Genomic DNA, 15,184 nt, shown 5'->3' on the forward strand with positions numbered 1-15,184 from the left:
TGATATGCAGCAATGGATGTTTCAAAGGACTCCGGACAAGTTATGTCCATAATTTGTAAAATGGCTTCAAATGACTTCTACTGTGCGTATTTTACAAAGATTCCAACGCGTGTAGCTATATTTTACGTTTTAAGACTCGCGCTGAATATTCCGGAAGTCTTGTTTTTGAGTTGGTGACGAGTCCGTACGTGACGTCACTGAAGGAACGCCCCTGACTGAAAAAAAAAAGGACACATTGTAGCAGTCCTTCCATCACGTCAATGAATTTTGCTGTGCTTGTTTGGTCTGAAAACGTCATGTTGCACCAAGCTCCATATAAGGAATTTATCAGCCTGTGGAAACGGGCTGATTAAATCCTCACATTTCCCCCCCAATGTTGCCTCAAAATGCCACGGAATAAATTCTTGAATCGATTGCAAACATGTATGCTTTGCTCCCAGAACTATTTGAATCATATTCGTAACTGGATGTGTAACAAGAAAGCATATTCTCTGAATCTGAAGCCATTGTTTTGATTCTACAGCAATGCAAGACGTCTTGGCGTGACGTCACGAACTGGGGGCGGGACTTTCTGAAAATGCCCAATTTGCAGCTCAATTTTTTTGCAGATTTTGGACACTTTAAGTCATTAAAGTGTCCAAGTGTCCAGTGGTGTTTTGGATTTGAATAAAAATATCATATAAAAATATCATACTGCGTGTTTTGGGTATTTTAGATGCTATGAAACGTTTTTCTGATGTCAGTTAGGAAACAAAAAAGTGACGTCGGTTGTCCTTTAAACCACAATATAAAAATAAATAAATAAGCCAAGTTGAAAATAATGGTATGATCTTTGGGAGTTTTAAATATCAAGAGGGGAGAACAATTAGAGGAAAATTTAAAGATAACAGGAGGGCTTCATACCGCTTTACTTGAACAAGAATGACTGGGAACAATTGCAGCAATGATATGCAGCAATGGGTGTTTAGTTCTTAATGATTCACATATTTGAGGGAAATCCTGTCTGTGAGATCTGAATGTTACCAGCCAGCAACATTCATAAAAAGCTCACGACATATCACCTGAGAGGCCCAGTGACGCTCAGGAGTGACACTGCCGCCTACGAAGACACAGACTATTCTGAAAAATTAGTCATGCTTTTTAGGAACTAAAAGATAATGCATGCAGTATGTGTATTAAAATGATCTTCTTTGCTGTCAAAATGATGCCATATTTTCGCTGCTCCGCCATGAATCAATTTTTTTCCCTCTGGTCTTACATTACACAAAGGCGAAGGAAAGTTGGGGGAAGGGAGATAGAAATGTGAGCGGAGAAGATCTGCTTAGATGGGTGATCAAACTAAAGGGAGCAGGACAGGCAATCTGCAGAGAACGAGCAAGAAAGCGAACGAGCAAGAGAGAGAGGCACATAGAGAGAGAGAGAGAGAGAGAGAGAGAGAGAGAGAGAGAGAGAGAGAGAGAGAGAGAGAGAGAGAGAGAGAAACAGGAGCAAGTGGCAGAGCAAGAGATGCAGAGATTAGGAGGTTTAAAACATTGTGCTAAAGCCGCAGAAATAAGATACGATTATTTAGGGCATTGAGGCAGCATTGTTGGATGGCGAGGCTTGAAGCTTTGCTAACCTTAAACAAAACGATTTACTGTATACATTAAATAACAACGCAATGAACTAACAAGTATTCATCTGCTTAAGGCCCTGTATTACACACGGGCAAGGGAATGTGGATTCATTTTGTCATTCAATGATTTTTCATCAAAACGTGTCAACTGAAACCACAGTGTTATGTGAAGCTCTTATTGGATTGACCTTCTGAGACGTGATTGGCCGATAGAAGAATGGAAGAGTCAAAAGGACTGAACCATTTAATCATTCATTACAACAGTCGGTTAAATTGCGATTGGCCACAAAAAAAGAAGGTGGAAGATGGAAACATTCCACCCTTATTGTGTTATTATAATTTACCCAAAGTCCCAAATACTGGAATGTTTATTCAATGTGAAGGAATACACTCATCTCGAATGAATCTTGCAAATGTGTCTTCTCCATTGGGTTTGAGTTTGGCAAAGTGTTTTGGGGGAGTTTATCTTGATACATGATGCGAGAGCTCTAAATCACTTTGTATCATTCTTTCCTTTACTCTGGCAGTCGAAATGTTCACTTAGACTTGATGAAATAAAAGCTGTCCTCCTGAACTTTTGTGTGATATTTTTTATTTTTACCTTATTCACTGCCAGACGTGCAAAAATGTGTCCACTCCAGTGGCAAGGTTTTTGTCATTTTCACTCAAAATCTAGGACCCACAAAATATTGAGTTTCAAGACTACATAAACGTTCAATGCAGTTCATCAGTAAAAAAAAAAAGTTAATTAGTGACTACTCAACTAATAAAGACTAATACTAGCCTAATAAAGGCAAATCCAATCCAAAAAGGGGGACCACCACCCCGGTCTGCCAATCCAGAGGCACTCTCCCCGATGACCACGCAATGTTGCAGAGGCGTGTCAGCCAGGACAGCCTCACAACATCCAGAGCCATTAGGAACTCCGGTCTGATCTCATCCACCCCTGGGGCAATGCCACCGAGGACCTTTTTAACCACCTCGGTGACTTCAGCCACAGAGATCGGAGAGTCTCTGAGTCCTCAGACACTGCTTCCTCCAAGGAAGGCGTGTTGGTAAAGTTCAGGAGGTCTTCGAAGTACTCCGCCCACTGGTTCACGACGTCTCGAGTCAAGGTCAACAGCGCCCCATCCTCACTGTACACAGTGTTATGCCCGTGTTTTTGCCTCGGCGACCACCGAGGCTGCATTCCGCTTGGCTAATCGATACCTGTCAGCTGTCTCAGGGGTCCCACAGGCCGTATAGGCCCGCTAGGACTCCTTCTTCAGCTTTACGGCATCCCTTACTACTGGTGTCCACCAGCGAGTACGGGGGTTGCCGCCACAACACAACTCCAATTTGCCGCCTCCGCAAGGGAGGTACAGAACTTGGTCCATTCGGATTGAATGTCCCCCACCTCCCCCGGGACATGTGTAAAGTTCTGCCGGAGGTGGGAGTTGAAACTCCTTCTGACAGGGGATTCCGCCAGACGTTCCCAACAAACCCTTACAACACGTTTGGCTCTTCCAGGTCGAACTGGTATCTTCCCCCGCCAACGGACAGCTCCGCCCCTCTCTTGACTCAAGTGTCCAAAACATGCGGTCACAAATCCGATGATACAACTATAAAGTCAATCATCGAACTGAGACCAAGAGTGTCCTGGTGCCACGTGCACATATGGACACCCTTATGTTGAATAAAGTGTTTGTTACAGACAATCCGTGTTGAGCACAGAAGTCCAATAACAAAACACCACTCATGTTGTGATCGGGGGGGCCATTCCTCCCAATCACGTCCCTCCAGGTCTCACTGTCATTGCCCACATGAGCATTGAAATCGCCCAGCAGAACAAGTGAGTCCCGAGGGGGAGTGCTCTCCAGCACAGTCGCTAAGGTCTCCAAAAAGGATGGGTACACTGAACTGCTGTTTGGTGCATATGCACAGACAACAGTCAGAACCTGTCCCCCCACCCAAAGGTGTAGGGAACCGGGGTGAATCCCAACATACAGGCGGTGAGCCGGGGGGCAATAAGTATGCCGACACCTGTTCTACGGCTCTCACCATGGGCAACTGCAGAGTGGAAGAGAGTCCAACCCCTCTCGAGAGGGCTGGCACCGGAACCCAGGCTGTGTGTGGAGGCAAGCCCAAATATGTCTAGTCGGAACTTTTCGACCTTGTGCACCAGCTCGGGCTCCTTTCCTGTAAGAGAGGTGACATTCCACGTCCCATGATCTAGCTTCTGCAGTCGAGGGTCGGACCGCCAGGGTCCCCGCCTTTGGCTGCCGCCCAGCTCACAATGCATCCGAACCCTCTGGCCCCTCCCATGGCCCTTGAGAAGGGGGACCCACGTTTCCTCTTTGGGCTGAGCCCGACCGGGCCCCATGGGTGTAAGCCCGGCCACCAGGCGCTTGCCAACGAGCCCGATCTCCAGGCCTGGCTCCAGAGAGGTGCCCCGGTGACCCGCGTCCGGGCAAGGGAAAACCAAGTCCATTTATGTTTTTCTTCATATGGGGTCTTCAGCCACAGACAACCTAGCTCCTAGGATCATTGGGACACACAAACCCATCCACCACGGTGACGACTCATGGAGAGATAATACCAGACTAATAAAGACAAATCCAATCCAATCCAATTCCTTGATTATATGGGTCTGGAGTTATCTGAGCTTGAAATGGGGGCAACTCTACAAAAGGCAAATGCTGGGAGGGAAACACATTGCCAGATGTGTGACCAGTGACCCCACCCTCTCTCCCAGCAAGAAAAACCAAAACTCAAACAAAATAGGGAATGGCGCTCCACGTCATATTTGCAATTCCCGAATAAATACGGGAGTGGCAGTGAATGAGTTAATCAGAAGTCAAAACGTCTTCCAAAACAAAACAACTTTGCCATTCCAGTGCTTTTTAAGGAAACGTTGTGTTTGGTGTTCTGAGCATATCCTTTCTTTCTGATGACTTTGGCCTTTCCATCATTTTGGTAAGGCTCAAACTTTTATTTCCTCAGTGCTTAAAACTGCCCAATTTCTTTGGGGTCTCAGCCTATCTTCCTTTTTTTTTTGCTAACATCCATCAACAAATATTTACAAATGTTTTGAATTAGAGAAGCAAGTCACATTTTTTGGCTTGATTGCAATTCTGGACACATTTTCTCAAGTATTCAGGTTCTTAATCAAATAATATAAATTACATACAATTTCCACGTTCAAACTGTTTTGCTCTCAGCCTTTGGTGGGAAACTGTGACCACAAGGAAAGCTTAAATTCTCCTTTTGTGAATATGTATGTCAAATGAGTAAGTGCGGCATTGAGGCTTTCAGATAAAACTCACCACCAGTGAGAGTGGCCTCTTCCATGACACCACACCGATAAGCCCAGAGAGAAGAACCTGGAAGAAAGAGTACACAAAGGACGTTGAAAGGGCAAATTGATCCGGGCAAAAAGGATGAGTAGATCCAGAAGAATGCAGTCATGTACATTCAAGGTTGAACTGATTCACATTGGCGTTTTACTGCACATTATTACACACAGTCTGATGGTACGTGACCATTAGGAAAAATATTGCAGTATAACATTATGGTGGTATAAAAATTAAATGCTCTCAAAAGTCCTTAAAAAAGGGAGGGGCGAGTGGAATTTTTCATTGAACATCATCCTTTCATCCATTTTCAACACCACTCATCCTGATGTGGCCCTGATGTTGCTGAAGCCATTCCCAGCTGACTTCAGGCGGACTGCAGCATAAACTGGTTGCCAGTCAGTCTCAGAAAACATTTAGAGACAAACAACCACCACCACTGAGTGGGATCCAATTCCACACAATCGGCACACAAATCCTGCGTGTGTATCATTACACCATGAGTGACGTCATTTAATAACATTTTATATTTTAAACCTACCATCTTTGTGACTGCTTTATTTCCAGAATATGATAGTTTTTCATGTTAAGCGCTTTGTGACAGCTTCAGCTGTTGTTAAAGTGCTACATAAATCAATATGTATTATATTGTATTGTATTTAACAAAAAAAAACTTCCATCAGTCCATCTCCTGCCGCTTATCGGAGGCCGGGTCGCAGGGGCAGCAGCTTCAGTAGGGAAGCCAAGAGTTTTCTCTCCCCAGCCACTTTTTCCAGCTTGTTCTGGTGGAACCCAAGGCGTTCCCAGGCTAGCTGGGAGACATACGTCTCTACAGCGTGTCCTGGGTTGTCCCTGGTGTCTTCTGCCAGTGGGGCATGCCCAGAACACCTCACCAGGTACAGGAGGCATCCTAATCAGATGCCCGAGCCACCTCATCTGGCTCCTCTCTATGTGGAGGAGGAGCAGCTCGACTCTGAGCCCCTCCAGGAAGACCGAGCTTCTCACCTTATCACTAAGGGAGATCCCGGACACCCTACAGAGAAAGCTCATTTCGCCGCTTGTATCCGGGATCTCGCTCTTTCGGTCAAGACCTTTAGCTCGTGACCATAGATGAGGGTTGGGATGTAGATCGACCAGTAAATTGAGAACTTTGCCATTTGGCTCAGCTCCTTCTTCACCACGACAGACCGGTACAAAGTCCACATCACAGCAGACGCCGCACCGATCCGCCTGTCGATCTCTCGCTACCTACTACCCTAATTCGTGAACAAGACTCCCAGATACTTAAACTAATTCACTTTTCCGACTGAGAACCATTGTCTCAGATTTGGAGGTGCTGATTCTCATCCCAACCGCTTCACATTCGGCTGCGAAACGCTCCAGTGAGAGTTGGAGAGACCCGTTTGAAGGCCCCAACATTACCACATCATCTGCAAAAAGCAGAGATGCTATACTGAGGCCACCAAACAGAATCAAAATAATCTTTATTGCCAAGTATGTAGAACACACAAGGAATTTGTTTCCGGTAGAACACGCTTGAAACTTGGTTCCATTTATGTTTGTCGTTATAAGGGGCCGTTTGAGCCGTGCTTTGTCTGGTCCCTCACCTAGGACCTGTTTGCCATGGGTGACCCTGCCAGGGGCATAAAGCTTCAGACAATTTAGCTCCTAGGATCATCGGGACACACAAAACCCTCCACCACGGTAAGGTGACGGCTCATGGAGAGGAAAGATATAATATTTAGTATATTAAGAAATGTCTACCAGGTTAGGTTTCAATAAATACACAAATGTTCATATTATTTTGGTTTATTTTTTCTTATCAAGTCACAGTGTCCCATTACTAATGAGGTATTTTAGAACAGACTCTCGGGAACACGTTAGCAACCGAAACATGTATACATTGTCATTTTTTTTCTGTTTAAGGGCAATGCAAAGGCTATGGGTCTCTAACGCGCCACTTGCCTCATGTCTGACTCCACCCTAAATGCTTTGAGTGGAGAGGAGTAAGGGCAAAAAAAGAGTTTGAACATTTCTCATCCAGTGACTAGTGGGTCGTTGCCTGCTAAAGCCCATCTTGGTTGACAGTTCCACAATTCAGTTCAAACAATTCAGTCCCCTCACAAGATACCTCACCCTCCATGCTCCCAATTTGCCAAGACTGCTTGTTTGTCTCTCAGTCTCAGCTTTTTTTTCTTTTCTTCCCATAACTCTCGGTTGCACAGACGGCAATGATATTGTCCAGCACGCATTGTGTGTATGCTCATAATTATGCACGATTGAAATAAAAATAAAGAGTAAACATACATTATATGTTTGGTGTGTGTGCGTGTTCATCACATGAACTACATGAACATAGGATGGAGAAGCATTGCCAGAAACGCTGCACACGGATTCAGTCTGACCATAGAATAAACCTCTTTTCTGTCCCCTTAACCCCATCGTCCTCGGTCTTCCGCGTATGTCAGCTTGCGGCCATGCGGACGCATGCTCGCTTGCCCGCAGAAGCTGATGCCAAAATCAATACCAACTTTGGTTCCAGCAGCAGGCCGTTGCTGTGCTCTTGGTCTCCACGGCAGGCAAGCAGCAATTCTAATTTGCAAAAATGTGTAAAGTTGTGTGGACTGGACTGACTCTGTGGGGAACATTCTTGGGGTGACTGATTACCGTATTTTCTGGTGGTACACCCAAAAGCATTGATTTTCTTCAAACGATGACCATGCGCCTTATACACAGGTGCGCCTTGTGAAGTAATATTGAGCCACAATAGGTCTCGCAACTATTGTCAGCATCCACCGTGCCCATTTCCCCCTGGAGAAGAAGTAGTCTGTAACCCCAGTCGCTATTGTTGCGCCTTATAATGTGCTGTGCTTTATATTTGGAAAACGTTTTTCATTCATTAAAGTAGTGCCTTATATGTGGAAAGAAGTTTAAAAATACACCATTCATTGAAGGTACGCTTTATACTCCTGTGTACACCGGAAAATACGGTATTCAATGAAAAAAAAAACATTGGATGATCGATTCTACAAAATGATTCGATATTGACAGCCTTAGCCATGCTTGAATGGCACATAACAACAAATGATCAGTATTGATAGTGTGATCAACAGGCAAAATAGGCAGTCCCAACATCACTTAAACATGTGCTGTCGTGGTTCACTACTCTCAAATGCAGCGATGAGATTTTGTGTTTTGCTGACAAGTGAATGTGTCAGCGTCAGTCTATTTTTCCGGTTTTGTTTCGCTGCCTTGTCTTGTCCATTTATCATTGCCTTTATTTGGTCAGCCAGTTTGTCAGCAGCGATCATCGTCATCGTCCACACTGTTCTCGAGATGGACTGTCAAATAGCATTTGTCTACAAAATGATTAGCTGCATTACATCACTTTAACTTTGACTCCTTTCTATCGTGTGTTGCTCAGGGTGTTTCTGTGTTGTCTAAGAAACACACAATACAACCTATACTAACCTATACAAGACTAACCTATACAATACAACCTGCTGCTCCCTCCTGCCATCGGTTCCGGCAGGTACAACGGACCGGTCTCATTTCCATCTGTGCCTGGCAGTGTAACATCTACGTCGAGCCATGCTTCGGCGCGTGATTGTGTGAGAAAGGTCGCACTCACGCCCATGACAAGCTGTGCCGCTTCCACGTCCACCTCAGGCCGAGACCTCTTTCCAGGTGGCCGTCCAGGGTGACACCAGGTGTCTGGCAGTGCGACGTCCACGTTTGGTCACGCCTCGTCGAGTTTGAATGGCGTCACACGACGAGCCGTAACGTCCGCGTCCACGTCAGTCAGAGACCCCACTCACCGCTGGATCCCGCAGCTGCTAAGGACTGGTCTCATTTCCCCGGTGCCTTACAGTTCACGTCCACGTTAGTCCACGCCACGTTTGAATTGAGTCACTCGACCAGCTGTAACGTCCACGTCAACGGCCAGTCGAGACCTGTTCCCATGCGGCCGTCCGGGGTGCCACTCTGCGCCTGGCAGTGCATCACCCACGTCAGGCCGAGTCCCATTCCCATCAGGCCGCCGCCCATCATATGCTGGCGAGGCAACGTTTGCCGTCTCTACCATTGTTCCTTGGCGAGTTGGACCTTTTGGGAGACGGTTGGGACTTCTGGAAGTGGTCCCTTGAAGGGGGGGTACTGTCATGATCTGGTTGACGACCAACGGGTGGCGCTGTCGGCCCTGCCTTCACCTGCACAGGTGCTGGTCGTCCCGATCAGTGGCAGACTGCCACAGTCTGATGGGTGACCAACGGGCAGCGCTGTCGGCCCTGCCTGCAGCCGCGCAGGTGTTGGTCGTTCCAATCAGTGGCAGTCAAAAGGACTCCCGACACGACCATCCGGTGTCGGGTCCTTGTATGCATTGTGCATTGTGTATGCATTGTATGCTGTGCATGTGTTTGTTTCATCTTGACAGAGTTTTACTCTTGGTTTTTCTTTGATACTTTGTATTTTTCTGTTCAGATGATTTTGAAGTTTTAGATTTTGTTCCTGTTGACTTTATTTTAATACAATTTCTCAAATACAATCTGCTGCTCCCTCCTGCCTGCTTTTTTGGGATCCACAACCGCCATCACCACCTTGCAATCCGTGACACTCACAAACTAAAACGGTCATTGGACTATTCTGTCTGGAAAATAAATGTAAAAATATTCATAACTGTAAATGCCTAAATTACCATATTGAGACCACAACCTGTGGGGATAAATTAAAATGCAGCCTGGCATCAATTATTATTTTGCACCATCATACCACATCAAGTGAATTTATTCTGTTTCTAATTTTGTGACAGTGATGGTGAGAAAGTAATTACATCAATACTCAGGACATAAATCAAACTTCTCGCCCGACATAAAATGAATCAAATGAATAGTTTCACATTTGGTTTATGTACTGTCAAGTACTAGTTTAGAGGCACAGTGAATATGTCACATTAAAAACCTTCATAACACCAACACAAGAATGCATGTAGGCGTATAAAGCCTGTGGATTGTTTTTGGAAGAAATTCTATATGAGGCATTGATATGATGGATCTGCTCTCATCAAAACAGGCTCTTCCTCTTGGCTGCCCGGAGAACATGATTAGCTTGCAAAACTTAAAAGCATTAGTCACAAAAAAGTGGTTTGCATAGACTGCTGAAGCATATGAAAACATTGTGCGTCATTCTATCGCTAGAATTCTAAGCAGTGAAGATTGTGTCAGGGCAACAAAGAACACAGTTAAGAGAAAAATAATACCGATGCAAAGGTGCCCTGACCGTGATAATCAGGGAGATCTGAAAATTGTTTTGCGTTTGGACCGCAGAAAGGCTTTTAGCCTCTGAGGAGAACTATAAAGTCCTAATGATTTTAAAGAAGACCACAACACCACATGAAATAATTAGTCAGTCGGCATATTTTTGTTCTCAAGGCAAGATATAACTTTTTCACAGTTGAAGCAGGATGACATTCACGACAGCAGACAACAACTTGCGCTGTGCATGGAACGAATCCCTTATTTCACAGGTGTCAAAGTCAAGGCCCGGGGGCCACATCATTTTATCTGGCTCACGAAAGCAAATCAAACGTGTGAAATTCCATGATGTTTGGTAAAGTCTGAACCAAAATTTCAAATTATCCCACGTAAACCACAATAACAGTCATTAGTTTTTACTTCAAATTTGAAAATGACGGTAGTTATGCAATAATTTGTTGTGCAATGTAGATGTAAAATGTGGAGGGGATTATGAATTGTAACTGAAGTGATTTTTTGGGGGGGGAGGGCGAGAGGGAGTAGGTTGAACTAAAGTAACGTTTCCACACTTGATAGTTGCACAAAATATGACGTTGATACTTTAATTAGCCCATTTCTTCAACAGACTTCTTTCAAAACCAATCCAAATGCAAACACATGTGCTTTCACCACCACAGTGAAGCCAAAGCACCCTTCTTCATATGCAAGGTGCCAATCAAAGAAGCCATTTCGGAGAGGCTTTAGAAAGAGGGGCCCTTCTTAAAACATCACTGCAGTCGAGATGGAAGGAGCAGTGTGGTTGCCTTGGTTACCACATACTGGCCATTTGCCCAGATCTGTAATGATTTCCCATCAGCTGCTGCATTGACAGAAGCAAGCAGGTACCATCTATGGTTCAAATGCTCTTTAACTTACCCGCTACATACACGTGCACGCACGCACGCACGCACACACACACACACACACACACACATACACACCTCAACGCCTCGGAAATGGAATGAAAATAGATTTCAAGAGAGCCAGCAACACGTTTCTGTTGGCTTCTTCCACTGAAACTCTTTGGTGCAGCAATTATATATGCGTACGGCATTCGTGTTCAGTTCCATTGATGCCAAAATGTGAGGGCATTTGTTTAAGTGTCAGCATACTTATATTGAAAGACAGCTGGGAAGCAGCTCAGCTCTCACCTTCTGCTGGTTCTGCCACATTGCCAGCTTCAGCACTTCTGATATACGACACACATTATGATGCCTTGGGTTGCCACCTCCTGGAGAATGTCCTCTAATGATTACAAATGTAAGTGAAAATCAAAAAGTGCTGTTTCCTGCTGTGATAAATGTTCCTCGTCGTAATGAAAGTATACTGTCCTACTTTGTGAGCGTTTCCTCTGGCTGGAGGTTTACCATGTTGATTAGAATTAATTACAGAAAGCGCAAAACATTCATTTGCGCTTTTCCATTCCTGCACCCCAGGCAACACGGAACTATCATTAGTGCCCCACTTCTTGGCTACACGTAAAACGGACCAAGATGTTGATCACTGAAGTAGCGCAAGCGAAATGCAAAACATGTTGCACTTAACACAAACACTAGCGCAAACATGAGTGGCAACAGTTCTCTTCAGAGTCAGGCGACTTTCTTTTCAAAGCTGTCTGAAAGAAGAGCAAACAATGTGTGGTTATTATTTCGATTCATCATGACCACACCGTTACAGCAGGTGCCCAAATTCAAAAACTTGGATTGAGCCACCTCGGATTGTGAGCACAAACTGGAGCATATGCAGGTATCCATTTGTGTATGTCAGTAGATAGGGCTTGAGTTCCCTTCCTTTTAGTGTTATGTGGGAGACAAGAAGTGTGTTAGGGTGCACGTTTGTGCATCTGTTTGTGTGTGTGGGTGGCACAGGGATTTGGTTTGCTTGATTTTACACTATTGTGGAAAGCAGTTTGTGCTGCACATACGAAAAGTGTATAATTTCTTCTTTTGGATTGAATTCAATGTTAATGTTCACTTATATGACTTTTTTTGTAAATATATATTAAAAATGGAAAACAAGTAAATACAGTATAATTTCAAATGATAAGTACTGTATTTAAGGTGCACCGGAGTATCGGGCGGACCCCCAATGAATGGTGTATTTTAAAACTGTTTCCACATACAGGTGTACCGGAGTGTAAGGCGCACCTTCAATGAATGAAAAAAGTTACCCAAAAACAATACCTAAATATATAAAAGGAGCTCCGACATATGAGACACAAGGTCATCTTTTCAAGAAAATGAAGGGTGAAGGGGGTGGGTGCACCTTATACACCGCAAAATACGGTACTCATATTGAAGGATATTCACTATTCAATTACAACAAAACAAACTGAATACAAAGCATCTACTGCAATGGTGTCAAAAAGTAAGGCTGAGGGGCCAAATTTGGCCCGACACATAATTTTATTTGTCCTGCGAAAGTAAATCAAGCATGTCAAGTGCCATGATGCTTGCTAAAGTCTGAACCAAAATTTCAAATTGCTATATGTAAACCAGAATAATAGTCGTTATTCTTGACTTCAGATTTGAAAACTATTTGTCAATTTGTTGTGCTTTCTGCAGAGGAGATGAACAATTCTAATGGCTTGACCAAATTCATAACAGCCCTTGCGAGGAAACCATAACTACAATGTGGCCCACGGCAAAAAATGACTTTGACACCTCTGATCTACAGTGTTTCGTCCCAAGTCCCACCATTATCAACTATGCAAACTGCCTTGAACATTAACTCAAAAAGAAAAGTGTTACACCCATTACGTGTGTTTGTGCATGTGTGTGTGAGCACGTGTGTGTGTGTCTGTGTGTGTGTATGTGTTTGTGTGCACGCATGTGCTTGCATGTGCTTGTGTCTGTGTGTCAGAATATGCGCTAATAGAAGACAAACGAAGGTGAGCAGTAGGCTTTATAGCTGGTGAAGCAATTCTAGCTGCAACCTTGAAGTAACCTTTTCTCGTAGTGATTGGTGATCTAAATGTGTGTGTGTGTGTGTGTGTGTGTGTGTGTGTGTGTGTGTGTGTGTGTGTGTGTGTGTGTGTGTGTGTGTGTGTGTGTGTGTGTCGATATACTCTACAGCATTGATGTAAAAAGAATTGACCATCATCAACATAGGCATCAAGCATGTGTGTGGTGGATGAACCATGAAGTGATTCAACACCGCTTGTTTTCTTGAGGTTACATTGCCGTAGTGAACAGATGAGCGCTTTTGGTTTCCTTGTGTTCCCGCTATTCAAACACAAGGGTCCCCATGCCCGAACATCCGCCCTCAACTATCCTCCCGTTCCTCACCACCCGCCACCTGCTTCTGCATTGAAAACCCTCCCCCCACCTTGTATCAGCACTACGCTTTGGTGCTGAGCCGCACCTCAGCGGCGTTGCCATGGAAACAGCAGGACAACAGCATGTTCGTTGCTGCTCCAAGGAGGTGTGTCGTGTCAGACACCCACTGCTCCTGTCTCTACACAAGCGGTACCTACTGTATGTGTCCCAGAAACTCCATCGGCAGCATGAGTGAATACTTTGCTATATATTGGTAGTCAAAGCAGTAGCATCGACCATTGACTGGACTGTAATAACGCTGCTCTGATACAATGTCCATTTTAAACGTTGTTAAGACTGGCCTTCTTGGTGGGAGCATTCTACTGATGAACCACATGTTATTCTGGAGCAGGGGTGCCAATACGTCGATTGCCACTGACCAGTAGCTCGCGGACAGGGCCCAAATTGATTGCAAGGGGAAGAAATAATCCAACCAAAAACAGTTGTTAAAATGCTATACTTTTGTATAAATGCACTCCTTTAGCACCATATTGATCTCACTCAAGTATTAAAAAAATATATAATTTAATTTAAAAAGCAGGTCACCCTCAACTTATGGTGGTGCGTATCTATTCTATTCTCCTTCTACTGCGGTGTCCACTATTCATGAAAATAGTTTTAAAATAGGCCATTCATTACATTTGCTTTATCCTTCAAAGCCTCTGCAGTGCAGAAAATACAGTTCTTTAAAAAAATTATCGAGGTCCATATCATTTTCTTTTATGCAACCACTGAAATCAATCACATTGCATATGACAGCTACACTACAAATTGTCAGCAGCCTCTAGTAAATAAAAAGCAGGTACCCTAAGTAACATATTTTCCAGTGTATAAGGCGCAACCAAAAGCCTCGATTTTCTTCAAAAGATGACCCTGCGCCTTATATGTGAAGTAATATTGAGCCACAACAGGTCTTGCAACTACTGTCAGCCGCAACAACTCCATTTCCCCCTGTAGAAGTAGTAGTGCGTAACCGCAGCCTTTACTGTAGTGCCTTGCAATGTGGTGTGCCTTACAGAATATTTGGAAAACTTGTTTCATTCATTGAAGGTGTGCCTTATAGTCCGGTGCGGCTAATACATCAGACAATACGGTATTAAGCCATGGGTTAACTGCACCACCAATGGGTACGAGTCTACCTGAGATGTGCACTTTATAATTTTATATTGCTGTTTTGATTTCCTAAAAAAGGGCTGTTAAAGGAGATGTGCACAATTTTTTTCCACTATGATTGATGGGCAGTTATTCAGTGTAAATAACTGTTTCAAGTGGAAAAAATATTCTCTAAAAATTAAAATCAAAATTATTGTTCCAGGAAATGTTGATATTTAGTCCAAATCAAACTGATCCATTCCTTGTTGATGAAAGCATCAAAATGGGAATAATAGTACAAAAAGAAATCAAAGGACATTTAGAACAGATAAACATTTGTTATTAATTACGGTGAATTGTGAATTGTGAATTAACTATGAATTTAGAATGTTGACGGCTCTAATATATAGAGATACATCAGACCTGGGCAAATTACGGCCCGTGTGTATGTATCTGATACATACACAGTAAAACTTCACTACTACGAAATCTACATGTGCGAAAACACCTCAGAGTGGGAAAAATTCTTCATGCATGAAG

The 15,184-nt window shown here is 43.9% G+C and overlaps 1 protein-coding gene across 1 annotated transcript in view; it reads right to left on the bottom strand.

Annotated features, from left to right (window-relative positions):
• entrep2 (endosomal transmembrane epsin interactor 2) overlaps nt 1-15,184 on the bottom strand; it is a 107,733-nt gene that overhangs the window by 49,637 nt on the left and 42,912 nt on the right. The window contains exon 2 of the mRNA XM_088993229.1: nt 4,921-4,977. Within this exon, the coding sequence (XP_088849355.1) occupies nt 4,921-4,977 (57 nt within the window). The remainder of the gene's footprint in view (nt 1-4,920; nt 4,978-15,184) is intronic.

Source organism: Hippocampus bargibanti, linkage group LG03 (assembly GCF_051943395.1).
Source record: "Hippocampus bargibanti isolate YZ-2025 linkage group LG03, ASM5194339v1, whole genome shotgun sequence".
Classification (NCBI taxonomy): Eukaryota; Metazoa; Chordata; class Actinopteri; order Syngnathiformes; family Syngnathidae; genus Hippocampus; species Hippocampus bargibanti.